The 23,522-nt window shown below is 47.0% G+C and overlaps 1 protein-coding gene across 5 annotated transcripts in view; it reads right to left on the bottom strand.

Moving 5' to 3' along the window:
• Nucleotides 1-21,446, bottom strand: part of SFXN5 (sideroflexin 5) — a 129,903-nt gene extending 108,457 nt beyond the window's left edge. For 2 of the 5 annotated variants that reach the window (XM_074398423.1, XM_074398424.1), the window contains exons 1-2: nucleotides 21,239-21,430; nucleotides 7,361-7,429 (exon numbers count right to left, since the gene is read on the bottom strand). In XM_074398423.1, the coding sequence (XP_074254524.1) occupies nucleotides 7,361-7,429; nucleotides 21,239-21,340 (171 nt within the window). In that variant the 5' untranslated portion in view covers nucleotides 21,341-21,430. Of the gene's footprint in view, nucleotides 1-7,360; nucleotides 7,430-21,238 lie in introns of all 5 variants that reach the window. The other 3 variants (XM_074398439.1, XM_039474036.2, XM_003922610.4) reach the window with 3 other exon arrangements.
• Nucleotides 21,447-23,522: the final 2,076 nt, after the last annotated feature.

Below are 23,522 nucleotides of genomic sequence, written 5' to 3'. Positions count from 1 at the left end.
GTGTGATTCATCCTGAGGCAAATTTCCCTCTAGTTGTGAGCCTGTAAAAATCAAACAAAGTATATGCTTCCAAAGTACAATGGTGGGACAGACACAAAAACGAAAATTTATCTTCCAAAAGGGAGAAATACCAAAAAAAAAAAAAAAAAGAAGTACTAGGTCCTCAGTAAATCTAAAATCCAACAGGGCAAACAACATTCAATCATCAGAATTACTTCTGATTCCATGTCCTGCCTTCTAGACACACTGGGGCAGGAGTTAGGCCCCCAAGGCCTTGGACAGCCCCACTCCCATGGCTTTGCCAGACAGCCACATTTCAACTCTCACACACTAACGTTGTATTCCTGTGGTTTTCCCAGGCTAGTGTTGCATGCTGGTGGCGCTACTGTTCTTGGGTTGCAGGGACAGCCCTATCCCCACAATACCACCAAGCACTGCCCTGGTGAAAACTGCAGTGGCTCCACTCCTGCGGCAACTTTCTGCCTGGGCCCCAAGGCTGTCTGCAATGTCCTTTGAAATCTGGGTGGAGGTAGCACTGCAGCCCCAGCTCACACACAAACCTGCAGAGTTAGCACCAAATGGATGCTGCCAAGGCTTACCCTTGTGCCTCTGCAGCAGTGGCCCAAGCTGCACCTGGGTCTGCCTGAGCCACAGCTGGAGTGGCTGAGAAGCACTGTGCCAGTAACAGTGGGCAGAGACAACGAGCAGTGAGCCCTGAAGTCCCATAGACACTCTGTAACCCCAGTTAGAGACTTCTGCCGCTAAGGCCTTGGCACTCTGGGTCTGTGATGAATGTGGCAACCTCGAAGATCTGAAATGCCTCCGGGGTTCATTCTCCCATTTTCTTAATGAATAGCACCAGACTTCCTTCTAACCATACTAATCTACTTATCAAACAGTCACTTGGCCACACTCCTGATTTTTTCTCCTAAACATGATTTTTTATTCTTTACATGGCCAGGCTGAGAATTTTCCAAATATGTACGATCTGCTTCCCTTTTCATTATAAATTCTATCTTTGAATTGTTTCACTCTTCTTATATTTTACTAAAAGCAGTTAAGAGAAGCCATGAAGCCTCCTGAATGCTTTGCTGCTTAGAGATTTCTTCTGCCATATATCCCAGTCCACTGCTCTTAAGTCCTGCCTTCTACAAAATCCTAGGACACAGGCATAATTTAGCCAAGTTCTTTGTCACTTTGTAATAAGAATGGCCTTTCCCCCATTTCCAATACCTTGTTCCTTATTTCTGTCTCACATCTTATCAGAAGGGTCTTCACTGTCACCATCACGTAAGTTACTTCTAAAAGGAAGGAGGCTCTCCCTACAGCTCTTCTCTTCTGAGCCCTCACCTGAATCGCCTTTAATGCTCTGTTCATGGCAATGAGACTTTTTCCAGCACTCATTTCAAAACTGTTCCAGCCTCTACCCTTTACCAAGCTCCAGAGCTGCTTCCACATTTTTAAGTATTTGTTATAGCAACACCCCACTTCTGTGGTATCAATTTCTGTTGTATTCCGTCTGTGCTGCTATAACAGAATACCACAGACGGGTAATTTATAAAGAACAGAAATTTATTTCTCACAGTTCTGGAGGCTGGAAGTTCAAGATCAAGGAACCAGCATTCAGTGTCTGGTGAGGTCTGCATCCTTCAGAGGGCAGAAACACTGTGTCCTCACAGGGAAGCAGGCAGAAGGGCAGGAGACCATAGCAGCTGTGGGAAGCCTTTTTTATAAGGGTCTTAATTCCAGTCACAGTCTAATCATCTCATAAAGGCCCCACCTCTTAATACTATCACATTCACCATCAAGTATGGAATGGACACATTCAAACCATAGCTTACTGACTCATGGATTTATTTGTTTGTTTATTTTTTTTTTTGAGACGGAGTTTCACTCTTGTTACCCAGGCTGGAGTGCAATGGTGCGATCTCGGCTCACCGCAACCTCCGCCTCCTGGGTTCAGGCAATTCTCCTGTCTCAGCCTCCTGAATAGCTGGGATTACAGGCACGCGCCACCATGCCCAGCTAATTTTTTGTATTTTTAGTAGAGACGGGGTTTCACCATGTTAACCAGGATGGTCTCGATCTCTTGACCTTGTGATCCACCCGCCTCGGCCTCCCAAAGTGCTGGGATTACAGGCTTGAGCCACCGCGCCAGGCCTGGATTTATTTTTTAATTCAATGTCTTGTAATTCATTGCTGTTTTTCTTAATGCTCAAATTGTCCCAATGCGGCCAGTGGATTTCCTTTTAAGCCAGTTACTGTGTCTCCATCATTCTTTGAGCATTTCCTTGCTTTCTGTAGCAACACCTGCAGCCTCAGACCTGGATCCCACCATGTATTCAAGAAGCCCTTGTTCCTTTTTGTGGGTAGTGGTATTTAGAAACCAAGATCTGGGTGCTGTGTTCATTGTTACTGTGGTGTTCCTAAGTTCTACGCCCTTTCAGAAAACAGAGCCAGGAAATTAGGAAAGTGTGTTTGTGAGTGAGAGACAGTGTGTGTGTGTGTGTGTGTCTGTGTGTGAGAGAGAGAGAGAGAGATAAGTGCATATTGGTACCTCTAATTCAAATACAACATCACATAGTCCTTTGTCTTTTCCCCTACTCTATACCTGTATCACTCATCTCCCACAGTGAGAACGCTGGTTCTCCACATCAGTATAATTATTTATTCTATCCTATAATACACCTCAAATAGTTTTAGATTATAACAACAGTTCTAGTATTGAATTGTTATTAATACAATTTCAGTTAGTTTTCCATGCCCTACATGATGATGATGTGTCAGCCATTCAATTCCTTAAGTCAGGCGTCCCCAAATTTTTTACGTAGGGGGCCAGTTCACTGTCCCTCAGACCGCTGGAGGGCCGCCACAAACTGTGCTCCTCTCACTGACCACCAATGAAAGAGGTGCCCCTTCCTGAAGCGTGGCGGGGTCCGGATAAATGGCCTCAGGGGGCCGCATGTGGTCCGCAGGCCGTAGTTTGGGGATGCCTGCCTTAAGTAATTATTGAATTCAGAATAGCAAATGCCTTCCATCTTTGGTCTATAATTAAGAGTAATTCAGATGTCATACAGCCTTGCCCTTAGAGATCTAGATCTAATTCCCTGGCCTACATGGAAGGCCAAAGATTTCTCCCTTTTGCTTCTGCAAGATCCTGGTGACTTATATCATTGGAAATAATTCTGCACACACTGCACCCTGGCAAGGAGACTCACAGCCTTTCAAGATTCCCCCAAATGGCCAGGCACAGTGGCTCATGCCTGTAATCCCAGCACTCTGGGAGGCCAAGGTGGGCCGATCACTTTCGCCAGCTTGAACAACATAGCGAAACCCTGTTTCTAGAAAAATAGAAAAATTATCTGAGCATGGTAGCATGCACTTGTAGTCCCAGCTAATCAGGAGGCTGAAGCATGAGAATCGCTTGAGCCCAGGAGGCAGAGGCTGCAGTGAGCCGAGATCATGCCACTGCACTCCAAACTGGGCAACAAAGTGAGACTCTGCCTTAATAACAAAAAAAAAAAATCCCCCTAAATAATCTCTTGTAGAGATTTCACAAACCAGGCATATTTTCCGACAACTTCCCAGGAATTATGGTAGAGGGAATAACAGTGCAAATTCACAGTTCTCACAAATACAGTAAGCATCACTAACTCAAAAGAGCCCAGCCACACCTCACTGTGGCATTTCTTTATTGGTCTTTCAGCCCATCCCAGTATCATGCTCTTCTTCCTACTGTTTTTTTCTCCTCTTTCTTCCCTCTCCTTTCTCCATTTAGGATCAAAATGCACCATTCTTCTGTCAAGCAGAGCAAGCTTTTCCTCTGAAGCTTTGTTCAAGGCATTCTTAGAACAAAGACAGCCTTCTTCCTAAGAGAAATTACAGTGAATAAAATTTCCTCTGCCTTATTACACATATAAGGGTTGGGATCTTTTTAAAGCTTGGTCAGTTGGAAGAAACTACAAAGTAGTAGCTGCAAAATTCCCTGAAGAGGAGTTTCTCCATTGGTTCAGCTAATGTCCCTGAGAACCAGGTCACCAGATGGCTCAAGCTGCCTAGGCTCCTTCTACTTCTGGACTCCCCAGCTTCCAGAGCCACCTCCTCAAGTCCTCATGACCTCTACTGTTCTCCCATCATCACAGACAAAGGGGCTCATGCAAATTTCCTCCAGTTAAGCAGCAACCATCCCGCGCTCCCTCCCAGCACATTAGGTGAGCCAGATAAGTAGTTTCTCTAGTTCTGTGCTCTTCCAACTTATGTAATTGCATTGATTATTCCTTGATTACTTCTTAGGAGAATCCAGACAGAGGCCAGGTCAGCTACTAAAATACCTATGCCCTTTGTCCTTCTGAGATGCAGTAGGAAACCACATGCCAGGGTAATTCCCAAATTTCACGTTACTGAGCTGCTCCCCTAAACACGACGGGGCCTGGTTCTAGGCCCAGGTGCCCAGCAAGCCTTGTGCTCCCTTCTATCATGGCTTTTCTCTCCGAGAGCTGGTCAACTCCAGGGCTTAAAGCAAGTAAGCCAATGTCAGTACAGAGAAGATGTGCAGTGAAGTGCTGCCCACGTGGGGGCCTGGACCAATGCTCGGGCCTTCTGCCATGTCATCTTGGTCAAGTTCCCTAAACTCAAGTTATTTGAACAGGAATGCAAATGGGGTGAGAATAAGGGTCTGGAGACCAGTGTACCTGGGTTCATAACCTGGCTCCATTACTTGCCAACATCATACGCATGAGGCTTAACTTTTAGCCTGTCTGTTTCTTCATGTGTAAAATGGAACTTATAATAGCATTGACATCTTAGGGCTGCTTGGAGTTAATCTGATAAGCTAATGCATGTAAAATGCTTACAAATTGCCTTGTTTATAGCACTTAATAAATATTTGACATTTTAGGCTGGGCACGGTGGCTCACACCTATTTTCCCAGCAATTTGGGAGGCTGAGGTGGATTTCTTGAGACAAGGAGTTTGAGACAAGCCTGGCCAACATGGCGAAACCCAGTCTCTAGTGAAAATACAAAAAATTAGCCAGGCATGGTGGTACACGCCTATAATCCCAGCTACTCAGGAGGCTGAAACACGAGAATTCCTTGAATCTGGGAGGTAGAGGTTGCAGTGAGCTGAGAATGCACCACTGCACTCCAGCTGGACGACAAAACAAGACCCTGTCTGAAAAAAAAAAAAAAACCCCAGTATTTTATATGTACATGTATTCCTACACACATTTGTAAATACATATAAAAAGTCTGTCAAGACATACTTCTTAGAATGGCTGAATAAAAAAAGATTTTTAAATTTGACAATAGCAAGTGTTGGTGAGGAAGTGGAGCAACTGAAACTCCCATACATTGCTCATGGAAATGTAAAATGTACAGCCCTTTGAACAACATTTTGGCAGTTTCTGAAAAAGTTAAACATATATTTACCATATTTATCATAGGACCCAGCAATCCCATTCTTATTCCTTCAAGAGAAATGAAAGCATACATCCACACAAAGAATGTTCATAGTAGTTTTATTCACAATAGCCAAAAATCTGGAAAGAACCCAGGTGTTTATCAATAAGCAAATGGATAAACAAATTCTGGAACATCCTTTCAATGGGACACTTTACTCAGCAGAAGAAGGATTACTAATACATGCAATGACACAAATGAATCACAAAAGCATTTTTTTTTAAAAGACAGGGTCTCGCTCTGTTACTCAGGCTGGAGTGCAGTGCCACAATCATGGTTTACTGCAGCCTCAATCTCTCAAGCTCAAGGAATCCTCCCACCTGAGCCTCCCAAGTAGCTGGGACTACAAGCATGCACCACCACACTGGGCTAATTTTTTAAATTTTTGTAGAGACAGATCTCACTATGTTGCCCAGGCTGGTCTAGCCCTACTGAGCTCCAGCAATCCTCCATTACAGGTGTGAGCCATTGCACCCAGCCTCAAAAGCATTATGTTAAGGGAAAGAAGCCAGACACAAAAGGCTGCATACTGTAGGATTCCATTTATAGCACATTCTGGAAACAGCAAAACAATAGAAACAGAAAGCAGATGATTGGTTGACAAGGGGTGGAGACAGGGAGGAATTGATTATAAGCCGGTATGAGGGAACACATTAGAGTGATGAAAATACTTCACATCTTGATTGTCCATATGGTTTGGTTCTGTGTCCCCACCCGAATCTCATCTCAAACTGTAAACCCCATAATCCCCACATGTTGAGGGAGGGACGTAGTGGGAGGTGACTGAATCATGGGAGTGGTTTCCTCCATGCTGTTCTCGTGATAGTGAGTTCTCATGAGATCTGATGGTTTTATAAGTGCTCGGAAGTTCCTCCTCCATTCCTCTCTCTCCTGCCACCTTGTGAAGAAGGTGCCTACTTCCTCTTCCACCATGATCATTTCCTGAGGCCTCCCCAGCCATGAGGAACTGTGAGACAATTAAACCACTTTCCTTTATTAATTAAATACCAGTCTCAGGTATTTCTTTCTAGCAGTTTGAGACCAGACTAATTCAACTGTGATGGTGGATACATGACTGAATATGACTTTCAAAACCCAAAGAACTGCACACCTAAGAAAGGTAAATTATATCTTAACAACTTGATGTTAAAAGCCATTAACAGGCCGGGCGCGGTGGCTCAAGCCTGTAATCCCAGCACTTTGGGAGGCCGAGGCGGGTGGATCACGAGGTCGAGAGATCGAGACCATCCTGGTCAACATGGTGAAACCCCGTCCCTACTAAAAATACAAAAAATGAGCTGGGCATGGTGGCACATGCCTATAATCCCAGCTACTCAGGAGGCTGAGGCAGGAGAATTGCTTGAACCCAGGAGGCGGAGGTTGCGGTGAGCCGAGATCGCGCCATTGCACTCCAGCCTGGGTAACAAGAGCGAAACTCCGTCTCAAAAAAAAAAAAAAAAAAAAAAAAAGCCATTAACAGCTGTTACCTATGAGAAAACAGAACTAAGTAGGGTGGATGATTAAAGGATACTTTTTTTCTACTTAAACATATTTGTACTGCTGGAACTTTTCTAACAAGCAAATAATTTAGGTACTTGACAATTTCATTAAAGTTTTAAATAATAACAATAATATCTATCTTGAAGGGGTGTTGTGAGATCCAAATGACATTATGTGAAAAGCATACAGCACAATGTATGAACTCAGACAGAGGCAGACAGACACATAGATACATAGATACTTACAGGTAGAGAGAATTTGTTACCTTCCTCTCACCTCCCACCTCTCCTATTCTCTTCACTCCCCCATCCTCACCCTCCCTGGCCCCTTAATGGCCCACATATTCTGAAATGACAAGGTACAAAGGCCCAAGGGCCACTGAGGGTGACAGCCATGACTTACCTCAGTGACAAAGAGTGTGCGAGGGTCGATGATATCCAAGAAGTGCCTGAAGCGGCCATAGAAGGATGTCTGAAGAAGGGGATGAGAGAGAAGAGTAAAAGGATCAGCTGCTGTACACCCTACTCCAGACACTGGGGAACCCCAACCACAGCTCTCCTTTATGATTGGGGTCCCCCAGTCCCCAGAACTCACCATGTGCGTGATAAATGCCAATGAGGCCTCAAAAATCTGAAGACAGCTTTCCTACGGTGGACGGTTTTCTAAAGTCAACTCAGAGAGACCACTGAGATACTCAGGGACAGGCCCATCTGCTCTTCCAGGTGCCTCCCATTTTCCCCCTTCTCCCAATGCCCTGAGATCTATTCTGAGCCCTTTAGAAGCTCCCAAGCATCCCTGGACATGCAGGCTGAAGGTGAGGCCTGGTCCCCAGACCCCCTGCCTTGCTCAGGACTTCAAGTGATACAGTGTCCTACCTGCCCCACACAGGGTTCCTCCCCAAGGTCCAGCTCTGCCCCCAGGGAGAGGTCCACAAGCACAGCTCAAGCCTGAAAGCACCAAGCTCACAACCCTCAGGTCATCCTTCACCTATAGCCCTGTAGCTGCTGAGGTGCAAGACAAGGAGCAGCTCCCTCAACCTTGCCCCAGAGCAGGGGCCATGGAAAAGGAGGGCTTTGTGCAAAGTGCAGCCACAGGCATTAGAGCACAATGAAAGGAAATCAAGCAACGGGGCTGCTGGGCCTTCTGTCCTGGGGACTAAGCCAGCTGGGCAAAGCTGAGCTCAAGGGGAAGATGGAGGGTGCCAAGCTCAGGGATGAAGGGGAAGCTGCAATCGCTGGGTGTTCATGCCTCACTACACTCTGGGCTCTGCCCCAAATTCCTCCCTGGAGCCCCACAACTCTCCAAGCACCATCCTTTCAGGGTGGAGAAAACAGAAGCCTCCACATTCTCTCCCCTTATTTAGTAGGACACTAGACTCTGCAGTTAATTCCTGTTCCTTTCCCTTCCCAATAAAGACCCTGCAATAGGATCCAGGTCACCTCAAAGTACCCCAACACAAGAGTTCTTATCCCACCTCCATTTCTCTTCCACCATGGCACCCCTGCATGAAGCAACCTCTAACCCCTAATGCCACCACTTCCCAGGTGCTGTCTGTCACAAATCAGGTCAAGCTTCAATCCATTCCTAACAGGAACAGCTGCCTCTCTAACCTCTTATAATCCAGACAACCTGGACCATTTCCCCATTTAAGACATACATAGGGGAGGCTCACAATGCTGTCCTGGCAAAATTTCACCCCTAAGAAGGTTGTCTAAGGAAATAATCCAAAATGTTCAAAGATGTGGTCAGGTGGATACACCAAGATGTTCACTGCTGTATTATTTACAAAGGTGGATGATTAAATAAATGATGTCCCATTCATATGACCGAATACTATGCAGCCTTTAAAATTATGTTTTCAAACATTTATGACATGGAATAATGCTTATAATTTTATGAAATGCATATAAGCAGTGTGATTCCAACTCAATAAACAAGCAGATAAACAGAGCTAGACAGATACTAAGTGAAAGCAAAAAGACGAAATGACATCCAGATCCTGGTCCACTAACAGGGACCAGGGTTCTTTACAAAAGGAGCTGATTTGAAGGCTGGAGAAGGGAGGGTGCAAGATGAAACTGGTACATTTTGTTGCACCAGAAAGTAATGAAGTCTTACACCCCAAAAATGATGGGGACATGTTAAAAGGATCAATGAAGGGCAGGTGGCACAGTGTGTTCTTCCAAATGTCATAATCTGAGAAGTCCACAGCATCATTCACATAATATTCCAAAGGGACTGAATCTAATGAGAAAACAAAACAAACGCAAATTGAGGGACATTCCATAAATTAATTGGTTTTGTTTTTCAAATACATCAATGTCATAAAAACAAAGAAAGACTGAGAATGAGACAGCTCCACATTAAAGAAACTAAAGAGAGAACTAGATGCATTGTGTGACTTGGGATTGGGTCCTGGAGTAGAGTGGGGAATGATCTCAAGAGCATTACTGAGACAAGTGACAAAAATGGAATACGGGCCATAGGTTAATAAAAGTGTTGTATCCATGTTAAATCTCCTGAATGTAATTACTACTTTGTGTTTATATATGAGAATGTCCTTATTCTTAAGAAATACATGCTGGGCCAAGCACGGTGGCTCATGCCTGTAATTCTAGCACTTTAGGAGGCCAAGGCGGGCGGATCACCTAAGGTCAGGGGTTCGAGACCAGCCTTGCCAACAGAGTGAAACCCCTTCTCCACTAAAAATACAAAATTTAGCCAGGTACAGTGGTGTGTGCCTGTAATCCCAGCTACTTGGGAGGCTGAGGCAAGAGAATCACTTGAACCTGGGAGGTGGAGGTTGCAGTGAGCCAAGATCGCACCACTGCACTCCAGTCTGGGCAACAAAGCAAGACTCCGTCTCAAAAAAAAAAAAAAGAGATCTAGCTGATATATTAGGAAATGAATGAATACAGCCTATTCGTAAATAGTTGAAGAAAAATAACATGTAAAAATACAGAGCAGCCATAAAATCTGGACATGTAGGTACTATAATTTCATTTATTTACAGACTAAAGATGTCCTGATGATATCATGTATATTTGCTACGTGTCCAGACTATATGATTACCTGTAGACAAACAGAATAATAAAGGAAATGTGATAAGATGCTAAAAACTGGTTGTCTAGGCAAAGGGTATAGGGAAGTTTTCCTTTTATTTCTTGCAATGTTTATGTAAGACTGAAAGTGTTCCAAAATAAAAAGGTAAAAATTATATTTTCAAAAAACCTAAATGAAAATACACTAAAATACTAACAGAGATAGCCTCTGGGTAATAGGCTTATATACGATTTATATTTCCAAGTCTGTAAATTGCTTTTGAAATAAAAAAATCGGCCGGGTGCGGTGGCTCACGCCTGTAATCCCAGCACTTTGGGAGGCCAAGGCGGGTGGATCACGAGGTCAAGAGATCGAGACCATCCGGGTCAACATGGTGAAAGCCCATCTCTAATAAAAGTGCAAAAAATTAGCTGGGCATGGTGGCACGTGCCTGTAACTCCAGCTACTCGGGAGGCTGAGGCAGGAGAATTGCCTGAACCCAGGAGGCGGAGGTTGCGGTGAGCCAAGATCACGCCATTGCACTCCAGCCTGGGTAACAAGAGCAAAACTCCGTCTCAAAAAAAAAAAAAAAAAAAAAAAAAAAAATCAATATTATACATAATACACAGAAATGATACTATATTTTAAAATATATATTTAGAGCAAAATGCAAGCTGGTCACAGAGGCTTGCTCCTATAATCCCAGCTACTTGGGAGGCTGAATGATAGGATCACTTGAGCCCAGGAGTTTGAGATCAGCCTGGGCAACACAGTGAGACCCCATATCTAAAAAAAAATTTAAAAATTAGCCAGGCATGGTGGTAAGTAGTCCCAGCTACTTAGGAGGTATGAGGACCACTTCAGCCCAGAAGTTCGAGGCTGCAGTGAGCCAGGATCATGCCACTGCCTTCCAGCCTGGGTGACAAAGCAAGTGCCTGTCTCCAAAAATATTATAAAATAAAGTAAAGGCCAGGCATGGTGGCTCTTTTCGGAGGCTGAGATGGGTGGATCACTTGAGGTCAGGAGTTCGAGACCGGCCTGACCAATATGGTAAAACCCTGTCTCTACTAAAAGAAAAACACAAAAATTAGCCAGGCATGGTGGTGGGCACCTGTAGTCCCAGCTACTCAAGAGGCTGAGGCAGGAGAATTATTTGAACCCAGGAGGCGGAGGTTCCAGTGATCTGAAACCGTGCCATTGCACTCCAGTCTGGGCAACAGAGACTCTGTCTCAAAAAAGAAAAATAAATAAATAAAGTAAAATATGAACTGATATTTTAAGTATTACACTTGATTATGAGCTCCTGAAGGACATGGGCTATTGAATGCTCCTTCCCTATCCTCCCTGGTCCCAAGTCTCCTTACATATCTGAAAAGAAGGGTCTCCTGCCATAGGAATGCATGAGTGGGCTGATGAGCAGCCAGTGGCTTCAAGGCTTCTGGGTGTGGTAGAGGTGGGCTGGGCCTTGAAGAGAAGACAGGATTAGGAAAGGATAGCTGTATGGCAGCTAGTGGTCCAAGGAGGGAAGAGGATGAGCAGGGGCAGAGGAGAGAACTTGCAAGGAGAATGGACTGAGCAAAGCAACTTCTTGAAGATGGTCCAGCAGAAACTTCAGCCTCTGACTTGTCCTGCAGTTGGCACGGTTTTCATCCTGTCCCAGGCCTGCCAGCCTTCTTGTGTCACTTTCAACCACAGCTACTGGGGGAGACTCCCAGATAAAGCACTTTGCTCCACAGACATCTAGAAACTCCTAATGAGCTAGGCTCAGGGGATACTGAATGAACAAGCCTTCAAAGAGCTCAGAGCCCATTAAGACAGACTAATAACTATAAACAAATAAATAACCACAAAACACTGATTAGAGCTTAAATGATGCATCACAAAGTGTACTGGGGACACACAGAGTTCTTCTTATGTCTTCCTAGTGTGAGTCAAGGAGGTATCCCAGTGGAGCTGGGAGCAGGGGGTGGATGAGTTTACCTAACAGAGGAGGGTAAATGCAAGAGGATGAAGGCATGAAGCTTAGGATCAGAAGCTGCACCAGACTCCTGTGGTCTCTTCATTCATTCACCATTCAACCCAGTATCAAGGGGGCCTACTGTGTGCCCAGCACTGTGCTAAGTCCTGGAGGTAGCAAGGCTGACTGACTGTAGGGAATGAGGAAGAGCATCCACAGATAATGCCTAGCTTTCTAGTGAGACATGAATGTTTGTTAACCAGAACAGGGACAGCAAGAAGCATACAGATTAAGTGGGAGGAAGATAAAAACTCTGTATTGATTATATTAGTCTGAGATATTTGAAGGGCCTTCCAGATGTAATTTTGCAGCAAACACTTGGACTGAGATTCAAGAAAGAGATTCTGAGTTGGAAATGTCAGGCACAGATTGGCCTAAGACACACCCCTCTACCCACTATACAGACAACAAACCTATAGTCTGACAAAGTCAGATTTACTGACTCACTCAACTAAGAAGGGTACACAGCAGAGGAATTATGGGGTACCTTGCCAACAAAGAAAAAAATATTTAGCATAGAATTTGATTTAAGGAAGGTAGAGTAAAATTTAAATGAAGCAGTGCTTCAACAGGCTCCACGGAAAGCAAGACTGTGTGGAAAGGAGTCAACATAGGTCCGGACCAATGACTCATAGTCATTTTCCTTAAAAACTATAAAGTTAAGAGTAATGAGAAATGTTGTGACCAGGAACCCCTTATTTGCAGCTATGGGTCGATTCTCTGAGGCAGAGGAACTTAGACCTGCCAATCAAGAGGTGGATGGTTCATTCCTAATGATATGATTTAAACAGCAAAGTTCCTGGCAGTCTAGGACCTTACAGAGTGAGACAGGAGTATGAAAGGGGTGGTTACTGGAAGAAGGTTGTTCCCATACTTTATAGCTCTTGTGAGAAACACTGTTTCTTTGCAGCTGGCTGTGTCTGTCCTCCCTGCCAGATGAATGGCAAGGAAGGTTTTTACTTTCTCAGTCGCAGTTCATTTTCATTTTCTCAATCGTCTAAAATGTAGAGCTTCCCTCCCAAATTCAGCCATCTTTACCCAATCACACAATCAGTAGATGATTTTCCTCCCCTTTTTCTTTGCAGGAAGAATGAGTCAGCCAAGTGATTCCTTCTCTTTCCCTTCACAAGAAAGGTGAGTCAGCTAATTCTCAGCAGGAGCCTGTGGCCTGCAGCAGCAGCTGCCTTCCCACCTCCACCAGCCAGCTCTCTCCCATCTGCAGGCCCCCCAGGGAGACCAGGCCTTGGGAGCGGCAGCTGAGAACAAATATCACAGAGGCTGACACTGTCCCCCAACTACACACACCAGACCTCCAAATTACTACTCTTCAGGATTAAGAATAATATACTCACTGAACCTACAGCCCAAAGCAGAAAGGCTGCGCCAGCCCAGTAGTCCTGAATCAGCTGCACCCTGAACTATCTGGGTACTTCAAAAACCAGGCCATACAACCACGGATTCTGATTCTATTGCTGTGGGGGTGGCCTCCAGGCATCAGTGTCTATTTTAAAACTTGCCCAGTATGACTCTTGGAAATGATGACCCCCCTTCACTGCACAAACCAGCCCAAGAGCAGCACTAGAAAAAACTCACTGTCTCAGCTATAGGAAGAAAATGATTAAAATACGTAACTACCTGCATGCAGGGTACTGCGATTTTAGAACTTTATTTCAAGCAAACTATGAGAAATTTCCCCCTTGCCTCCCAACTCTCAACCCACAAAAACCTTCCAACCTTGAAGTGAAGAAAGCATTTTTCTGCCCAGAAAGCTCTCCATGCCCCAGAGGCAGCCCTGTGGAACCAGCCTGCTCTGCTCACCTAGGCCTTGTTCCCCAGCACACTCACATCCCCAGCCATCTCAGCAGATAAATGAGACTTCCAAAAGAGCAAGGAATTTTTGTTTTCAAGACAGAGTCTCATTTTGTCACTCATGCTGGAATGCAGTGGCATGACACAGCTCACTACAACCGCTACTTTCTGGACTCAGGTGATTCTCCCACCTCAGCCTCTGGAATACCTGGGACTACAGGCATGTGTCACCACACAGGGCTAATTTTTATATTTTTTTGTAGAGACAGGGTTTCACCATGTTGCCTGGGCTTGTCTCAAACTTCTGGGATCAAGTGATCTGCCCATCTCTGCCTCTCAAAGTGCTGGGATTACAAGCATGAGCCACCACATCTTGCCAGAAGTTGTTAAAAAAACTTCTTTCCTTCTTTTTTTGAGACAGGGTCTCATTCTGTTGCCCAGCTGAAGTGCAGCTGTGTGATCATAGCTCACTCCAGCTTCAGACTTCTGGATTCAAGGGATCCTCCTGTCCCAGCCTCCCAAGTAGCTGGGACTACAAGGGCATGCTACCACGCTCAGCTGGTTTTCAAAATTTTTGTAGACATGGGGTCTCACTATATTGTCCAGGATGGTCTCTAGTTCCTGGCCTCAAGCAATCCTCCTGTGTTGGCCTCCCAAAGTTGGGATTACAGGCATGAGCCACTGCAGCTGGACAACAATTTTTTTTTTTTTAGATGGAATTTTGCTCTTGTTGCCCAGTCTGGAGTGCAATGGTACGAACTCAGCTCACTGCAACTTCCGCCTATCATGTCCAAGCAATTCTCCTGCTTCAGCCTCCTGAGTAGCTGGGATTACAGGTGCCTGCCACTACGACCAGCTAATTTTTTGTATTTTTAATAGAGATGGGGTTTCACCATGTTGGCCAGGCTGGTCTCAAACTCCTGGCATCAAGTGATTTGCCCACCTTAGCCTCCCAAAGTGCCAAAGTGCTGGGATTACCAGCATAAGACACCGTGCCTGGCCCTGGACAACAATTTATAAATGGACTGAAACACAAATGGAAGAAAAGCATGTGTGTTTGTTTCCTGTCCTGAGGCCCCAACTTGGTAAACATGGTGTCTGGGCTAGAAGGGAAAACAGTGAGGTCAGGAGAGGAAATGAGCAGAAAAGGAAGAGGAAAAGAAGCAAAGTAGCTCTCAGAGGTTCCCTGGGTGCTGCGTTGTCATCTCCTCCCTTTGACTAGGCACTTGGGGTAGTAGTTAAATGCACAAGGAACATGCTAACCACTATCACAGAGATGCCATCAGCTACACCGAGAAGGAGGGAATTCTACAGGGACAAACAAACATTTCTTCAACAAATATAAAGAGAAAAGAGGGCCGGTCGCGGTGGCTCAAGCCTGTAATCCCAGCACTTTGGGAGGCCGAGGCGGGTGGATCACGAGGTTGAGAGATCGAGACCATCCCGGTCAACATGGTGAAACCCCGTCTCTACTAAAAATACAAAAAATTAGCTGGGCATGGTGGTGCGTGCCTGTAATCCCACCTACTCAGGAGGCTGAGGCAGGAGAATTGCCTGAACCCAGGAGGCGGAGGTTGCGGTGAGCCGAGATCGCGCCATTGCACTCCAGCCTGGGTAACAAGAGCGAAACTCCGTCTCAAAAAAAAAAAAAAGAGAAAAGAGGAAGGCAGAACTAACAGATTAAAAGATACAAAAAAGGCCAGGTGCAGTGGCTCATGCCTGTAATCTCAGAACTTTGGCAGGTGGAGGCGAGTGGATCACCAGAGGTCAGAAGTTTAAGACCAGCCTGGCCAACATGGCGAAACCCCATCTCTACTAAAAATACAAAAATTAGCTGGGTGGGGTGGCATATATCTGTAATCCCAGCTACTCAGGAGGCTAAGGCAGGAGGATCAATTGAACCCCGGAGGCGGAGGTTACAGAGAACTGTCATCACACCACTGTACTCCTGCCAGGATGACAGAGAGAGACTCTGTCTTCAAAAAAATAAATAAAAGATACAAAAGAGAGATACTCAAAGGTAATCATATGTGGGGGCTTATGGGATCCTGATTCAAACAAACCAACTACAAATAACTTATGTGATGATCAAGGAAATATAAATAGTGACTGGTTACTTGATGATATTAAGAATTAATGGGCCAGGTACAGTGGCTCATTTACATGCCTGTAAATCCCAGCATTTTGGGAGGCTGAGGCAGAAGAATCATTAGAGGTCAGGAGTTTGATACCAGTCTCGGCAAAATAGCAAGACACCTGTCTCTACAAAAATATATATATAAATATGGCCATGCACAGTGGCTAACTCAGAGATTGAGGCCGGAGGATTGCTTAAGCCCTACTGTTCCACTGTACTCTAGTTCGGGTGACAGACAGAAACTCTGTCTCTAAAAAAGAGAAATAATGATTTTAGGTGTTTTAAGGGTGTGGTTATGTTAAATGAATCAAAAAGCCCTCCAATATCATATGATAAAGAGAGCACTTTACCTCTGTGATATACTTACCCCAAAACCCATAACTCTGAGGCCGGTGCGGTGGCTCACGCCTGTAATCCCAGCACTCTGGGAGACCAAGACGGGCGGATCACGAGATTGAACCCATCCTAGCCAACATGATGAAACCCTGTCTCTACTAAAAATACAAAAATTAGCTGGGTGTGATGGCTCGTGCCTGTAATCCCAGCTACTCGGCAGGCTGAGGCAAGAGAATCACCTGGACCTGGGAGGCAGAAGTTGCACTGAGCCGAGATCGCACCACTGCACTCCAGTCTGGGCGACAGAGCAAGACTCCAGTCTCAAAACAAAACAAAACAAAACCATAACTCCAGTCTACCCAAAAGAAAGACAGTAGGCAAACTCAAATTGAGGGACACTCTACAAAAAATCTTCCAAAATTTTCAAGGTAATAAAAAACAAGTAAAGTCTGAGAAAAACTCCCAAGTACTATGACTGTCACAGACCAGAGGAGGCTAAAGAGACATGATGACTAAATGTAACATGTTCCTGGATGGGATGCTAGGACAGAAAGGAGGCATTTGTGTAAAAAACAGTAAAATTCAACGAAGTCCAGAGAGTAGTTAATGATAATGTACCCATGTTAGTTTCTTAGTTTTGAAAAATGTATTCTGGCAATGGAAGACGATAATAGAGGACAATGGATGAGGGCTAGGCAGGAATTAATTCTCTACTGTCTTTTGACTTCTGTAAGTCTGAAATTATTCCAAAGTAAAAAAGTTTATTTTTAAAAAGCTAACTAAAGAGTCTTTACTTTTTAAGAGACACCTACTAATAGGTTCAATGAAATGATGGGATGTTTGGGCTTTGCTTCAGAATAATTCATTGATATGAGTTGTGGGGGTTGGGTGTATAGATGAAACAAGGTTGGCTTTAAGTTGGCAACTGCTGAAACTGGATGATGGGTGCGTAAAGGTTCACTGACAACTGTCTCCAGATTTATATGTTTGTAAACTTCCATAATAAAAAGTTGACAACAAATAAATAAACAAACATGAACTCTGGAGCCAGACTGACTGGGAAGTTAATCTGTTTGTGTGCTGCAGTTTTATTACCCATAAAATGAAGATCATTACAACTGCCTCACAGGGTTTTTGTGAAAATTGAGTAAGACAATACACAAAAAGGATGGAATGATGCTTGGCTATCATCACCATCTTACAGGGAGAAAGAAAGTCACAGACCAACACCCATCATCTTTCTTCACCCTCTGATCCTCCACACCCTCCACCCTCTTCCACCCTCTGTCCATTTGCACAGGGAGACCCTTGAGGAAGTAAAGAAGAGTTCTGGAGTGACTCCAGGGAATAAGGAAAGAGCTTGGTGCCAAATCCTGCAGAAAGTGGTGAGATTAGTTGGGGAACAAAAGTCATGTCCCTGACATGGGTGCTGGGAATGAACCCTGGATTATCAACCACCTTGAAGCAGGCTTCTGTCAGGCCAGCACAAGGTACTATGAGCACATATTACACAACTATTACATGCCAGGGCAGGACACAGAGATGTAGGATGGACCCTAAAAGAGCTCGTCAACCCAGTGTCTTGAGACTGGCCAACCTTTGTGTCTTTAGACTCACCTCCTTAGAGACACTTCAACTCTGGGGTGTCTCAGCACTAATAAATCTTACACTGTCAAACATGCTCCACTTGGCTGCAATTTTATAAGATCCCTAAGGGAGAATTTGGAAAAAAAGTTGGCCCACCTCCCCAGTCACAATCTTACAAGTCAATTTAATTCAAGTCTGCAAAGCCCTACTGATCTGTCTCCAAGATATTCACATATACAACAAATTTTCATTAAGCACCTCTTAACTGCCAGGCACTGTGCTGAGCCTTGGGAGAGTCAACATGGAGTGAAGACAGGCACAGCCCTCACTTCTACAAGTCCATAGTTGAAAGGGAGACACAAATGGCAAGGAAATAATCATCACAAATCAATGTATACACCGAGATAGGTGCTTGCAGTAAGGGAACAGTCAAAAATTCAACCTGGGAGTGGCAGGAGGCTTCTCCAAGAAAGTGATGCTTCATGGATACACCAAGGATAAAGAAGAGTGGGAACAAGAGTTGGGACAGAGGAAGAGGTGATGTTTCAAGCAGACGGCCCAGTGGTGGGAGGAAACATGGTGGGTTCAGAGGCTGAAAAGCAGCCAGTGTGATGTGAGGGAGGGTGCATGGTGTGGGTGGGTGGGTGGAGGGTGTGATTTAAGGAAGTAGTCAGTGGGGTGAGCCTTGCACACTTTCCGGGCCCCTTCAGAAGTGAGGTCTTTATCTCAAAACCAGGGGAAGCCATTGGAGGGTATTTAAATGTGCAAGGGGGTGGGGAGTCCCTTGATCAGATCTCTATTGTTGGGATACTCCCTTGCAGAAGGAGGAGGTGCTGGAAGAGGGCCAGAATGGAAGCAGGAAGACCTGTTGCAAGGCTACAGCAGTGGCCCAGGAAACAGATGATGAGAGCTTGGTCCAGGATTCCGGCAGTAGAGCTGGGTGGACTTGAGAGCTGTGTAAGAGGTAAGATCACTGCGTCTCTGGTTCCATTTAGAGGGTGAGGGAGAAGGAAAGAAGACAGGCAGCTCCCTGGTTTCTGACTGCATTGATTGGGTGGCAAGTTGGGCTGCTTGCAGAGCCAGGGAGCCATGCGGGAGGAGCAGATGTGGAGGAAAGAGAAGATCCTTAATATGGATGAATCACATGTAATGTGCTTTAGGCCGGTCACTAGGATGGACGAGGGAGCTTCAAAAGTGGATAAAACGGCCGGGCGCGGTGGCTCAAGCCTGTAATCCCAGCACTTTGGGAGGCCGAGGCGGGTGGATCACGAGGTCGAGAGATCGAGACCAACCTGGTCAACATGGTGAAACCCCGTCTCTACTAAAAATACAAAAAATTAGCTGGGCATGGTTGTGCGTGCCTATAATCCCAGCTACTCAGGAGGCTGAGGCAGGAGAATTGCCTGAACCCAGGAGGCAGAGGTTGCGGTGAGCCGAGATCGCGCCATTGCACTCCAGCCTGGGTAACAAGAGCGAAACTCCGTCTCAAAAAAAAAAAAAAAGTGGATAAAACAAATACTCTTACTGCCTTCAAGAGCGATGCCAAAAAGAAGTACCCCAATGGCTGCAGGAACAAGGTAACCTCAAATGTTTATCTATAGCTCTAGAGCGGTGCTCACAGCAAAGGGTTCAGTCATCTAAGTCACTAAGACATATTTGATAAATGTCTGTTGGGTAACTTAATGTCCCAAGTGCCACATACAGATAACAGACACCTGGAGAAAAAAAAAAAACACCTCACAAATCTTTTACTTGGCACATTACTATATGCCTAACCTGCCTCTATCAGCGTAAGACAGAGGCATAGAAGGGCAAGTTCAACCCCTTCTGGCAAGAGGCCTGCAGGGGGTTTGAGGAAACCAAGTCGTCACACAGCAAACATTTAGAGGACCATAGGGCAGACTGAACGCTGAGCTATGAGGATCCCACTCGGGGGGGCGAAAGACATGTGCTGGCCAAGAGGTGTGCACCCCAACAATCTCACCCTTAGATGGCCTCCTACGCTGGAAGGAAGATGCCAATCTCGCCTTGGATACCTACATGCTGAGATGGCCTACTTTTAAAAGGAATTAAAGTCCTGTTAAGAAACACTGGGGGCATTTTTTTCAGATGGCTCAGGAGCCAAGTTCCCTAATTATCAGCGAAGTTCGAGACCCCCTTTTGCTGGAACCTGTCCCCCTTCAACCACCACGATTTGAAAAAAAAAAAAAAAAAAAAAAGCCACCACACCGACCTTTGCACAATTTCCTTTCTTCCTGCAAAGTTCTTTTCTGGCCGCTTCGGCTGCCGCCCACCCCTGGCAATCCCCGGTTCACTTCAGCGGTCTCTCTGTCCGTTTCCTAATAAACACCGTCGCCTCGGTGCGGGAGGCTCGCGAGCCCGAGGGTCTGGGGCGAGGGAGCCGCCCCTCTCCGGCTCCGGGCCCAGCTAGCCGCCCGGACTCGGAGTTCCACCTCCGCCTCCGCAGACCGGGACCTAGTCGGCGACGACCCAGCGGGGTCCCGGAAGGAAAGAACCCCTGTCGCCGTGCCCCGCAGAGCACTAGCGGGTCTGCCTAGAGCCAGTGCCCCGCGGTGCGAGAGCCCAGGCGCGGGAGACCTCTGCAGAGAACGCAGCGGGGGGTGGGGGGGCTCCCGAGCCCCTCGAAGGGAGGGCGGCCTCAGGGGATGACACAGCGTTTCCCCTGCACGCCCGGGCGGCATCCCCGCAGGGCAGCGGCCGGCTCGCTGCGTCAGCAAATCCTCAGCCCGCGAGGGGGCGCGGGCACGGGGGTCGCCGGGCCCCCTCTCGCCTCGGCACTCGCCCCCAAACCCGTCGCGCGCGCCGGGCCCGGCTTGGGGGCCAGGGCTGGGGGATGACCGCGGGGCGCGACGCTGCCCGGCGGCTCCGCCAGCAGCTCGAAAGGAACGTCAGTCCCCACCGGAGAAAAAAGTTAGAAGGCATCCCGGCCACGCCAACTTCCCATCCAGGGCTGGACTAGAACTTTGCGCTCCGGGCGGGTAGCTGCACAGCGGGGAGAGACCCTGAGCAGCCGCTCGGAGCGGGGCTCTCGGGACCCTGACCGCAGCCGGCGGCGGCCAATCACCGGGCGCCGCGGGCGGGAAAGGCTAGAGGGCGCGGGCAGCCGGGGAATGACGGCGCCAAGAGCCAATGGGAAGCCACAGTGGGAGTCCGAGCCCGCTCCGCTGACCAATAGGAATGGGGTGGCTGTGGCCGAGGTCTCCCTAGGCGCTAGCTGCAGGCTCCGCTGGCTGCGGGTGGGAGACCATCGGGCTGAAGGGGACTTTGGAGGGGAGTTTGCTGGCCCTGTCTCTGCCACCCGCTGGCCCGCAGACCACGGCCTTGTCCTCACCTGCTGGAAGCGAGGTTTGCCCAGTTGGAAAGGAGGTGCATCGCTCGAGGCGCTAGCGGCACTAGCTGCTGCCACTGGTGCTGTAGTCGCTGTATCCGCCATGGCCACTGACGCCCGCAATCTCCGGCCCTTTTAAAATGTCCCTCCTCGGCCCCCGCCACAGCTGCCTCTCCCGATTGGCCCTAAGCAACCGCAGCGAGAGATGCGCAAGGGGTTGTGGGGAGTGTAGTTTTTCGCGTCATGGCGCTTACAACCCTAGACTGCGGAGTTGCAGCCGAACGAAGAGGTCTCGGTGCCCGCCGCCCGCATTGCAAGGTGCAAGGTCGGCAGCCCAGAAATGGTGTTCCTGTCGACGCTGAGATCCCAACAGGGGACCACGGGCCACCCCTCGCTGCTTACCTGCCCCCAGAAGTTAAAGTTGCTGCCGTGGCCGTCGCTCCCGAGGCCAGGCAGCCCAATAGAGTCCCATTCGAGCGGGCCCGACCTGGGACCAGATGGGCAAAGACTCCAGGTGGAGTAGGGTTAACCTCAGAAGGCTTTCTGCAGGGAGTTGCACTCTGGAACCTTCTCTTAGTTTCCTCCGTCGCCACCCTGCCTACTCGCCTGTGCTCTCCGGTGGCCCTAACACTCAGTTCCCGGAGCATGCTGGGGCCTGCCCCTCCCCCTCGGACCCCTAAACATTCTGTACCCAGAAGACTAAATCTTCACCTGATGCTGGCTCTTTCTGGCTTCAGCCTAAACATTGTATTTCCCAGTCCATCACTCTGCTTCCACAAAATCCCTTACAGGTTCCGTGGCACCCAGCACTTACCTTTTGCATTCACGATTACTTACTGTTTTAGACAGTCTTTCCTTACTGTAAGGTTCACAGGGCAGGAACTGTGATTTTATAATTCACTTAAGTCTTCAGAACCAGACAAGAGGGCTCACAGTACAGACTCAAATATGTGTTGGCTGTGAGTTCATAAGTGGGGACTTAAGGGCCCTGGCAGCCTTCACCTTCTCTGGCAAACCAAGGAAGATCCCTCTGGGCCTAATTCCTCGGCAGGAGAACTTGGGACTGGTGGGTGGGGAGGGCGTTAGGTAAGGGGGAGTGCGTTAGGTAAGGGGGAGTACTACAGATTGTGGAGTAAGCACCAGCATGGATAATAAAACACACACAGTTGCAGAATGGATTAACTGAATATTCCCAGCTGAATTACCTGATCAGTGGCCCAGGCTGGGGGAGTTGGGGAGATGCCTGTTTTACTCAAGATGACGGTAGAAATATTTGGTCTTGACTCTGGGGAACCCTACTTTGGGTCTCAGTCTCATGGTAACGTGCAGAGTTGGCTCATGTCTGCCAGTGTTTCTGGACACTGCATGAGCTGTAGCAAAGTTTTTCATCCTCCAGTAGTTGAACCGCAAGAAACAGTTTTCATAAACCTGGAGGGAGATTCTAGCTAGCTATGAAGAACAATTTGTATCTTAGATTTCTGTCTTATATTCCCCCGTTAGACCATGCAACTTGAGAATAGGAATCTATTTCTTACCCTCTGTATTACCAATAAATGGGCCCATCTTAAAGTGCCCAATAAATGTGGGTATCCTGGGAGTGAGTTCAGGCTACTGGGCAACACTGTGCTGCGCCCCCTGATGTCAGGTCAAAGACAGTGTCATCCAAGAATCCCATCACCTGGATTTAAGGTGCCTTCTCCCACAGCAGCTTCCTGTACCTGTTCTTTCCAAAACAGGAACACAAGAGCCACCTGCAGTACATGAATGTTTTATTCTTCATAAAGTGCTTAAAACATGAAGAACAAGCTCTTTATAAACAGGAGTTACAACTAGGAAGACAAACAGCAAAGCAGAACCATGCCTGCTCCCTGCCCACTCTCCTCCAAGTGTGGCTAAAAGAAACATCAACAAGGACGCTGGGCTTCGATTCAAAAACTCCTCTGAAGACCCATGCCCTGGGCATTAGGGAGGCCCACAGTCAAAGGTCAGGGCCAGGGATGGGACTGAATAAAGCCCAGATGAATACCCAGTAGGAGGGTGACTCCCCCTCGCTCAGAAAAGATACTTACTTCTCTAATGCCCAATGACCCCCAAAAAGCATGACTGAAGCCCTGGGGACTAGTGGACACTTTTCTCAGCTCTGACGAGTGGAGTTTAAGGTAGGTAACATTACAGGGGCTTTCCTCCATGTGTGACGCTCCTCTGCTTCATCCTCGCGGCAGACAGACATCACCCACAGGGCTCGTGTCTATCCAAGGCCTTCCAAGCAAGCCCACTGGCCCTCTCC

The sequence above is a fragment of the Saimiri boliviensis genome, chromosome 1, assembly GCF_048565385.1.
Source record: "Saimiri boliviensis isolate mSaiBol1 chromosome 1, mSaiBol1.pri, whole genome shotgun sequence".
Taxonomy (NCBI): domain Eukaryota; kingdom Metazoa; phylum Chordata; class Mammalia; order Primates; family Cebidae; genus Saimiri; species Saimiri boliviensis.
The sequence above is the reverse complement of the archived record's forward strand: the minus strand, read 5'-3'. Positions and strand labels throughout refer to the sequence as shown.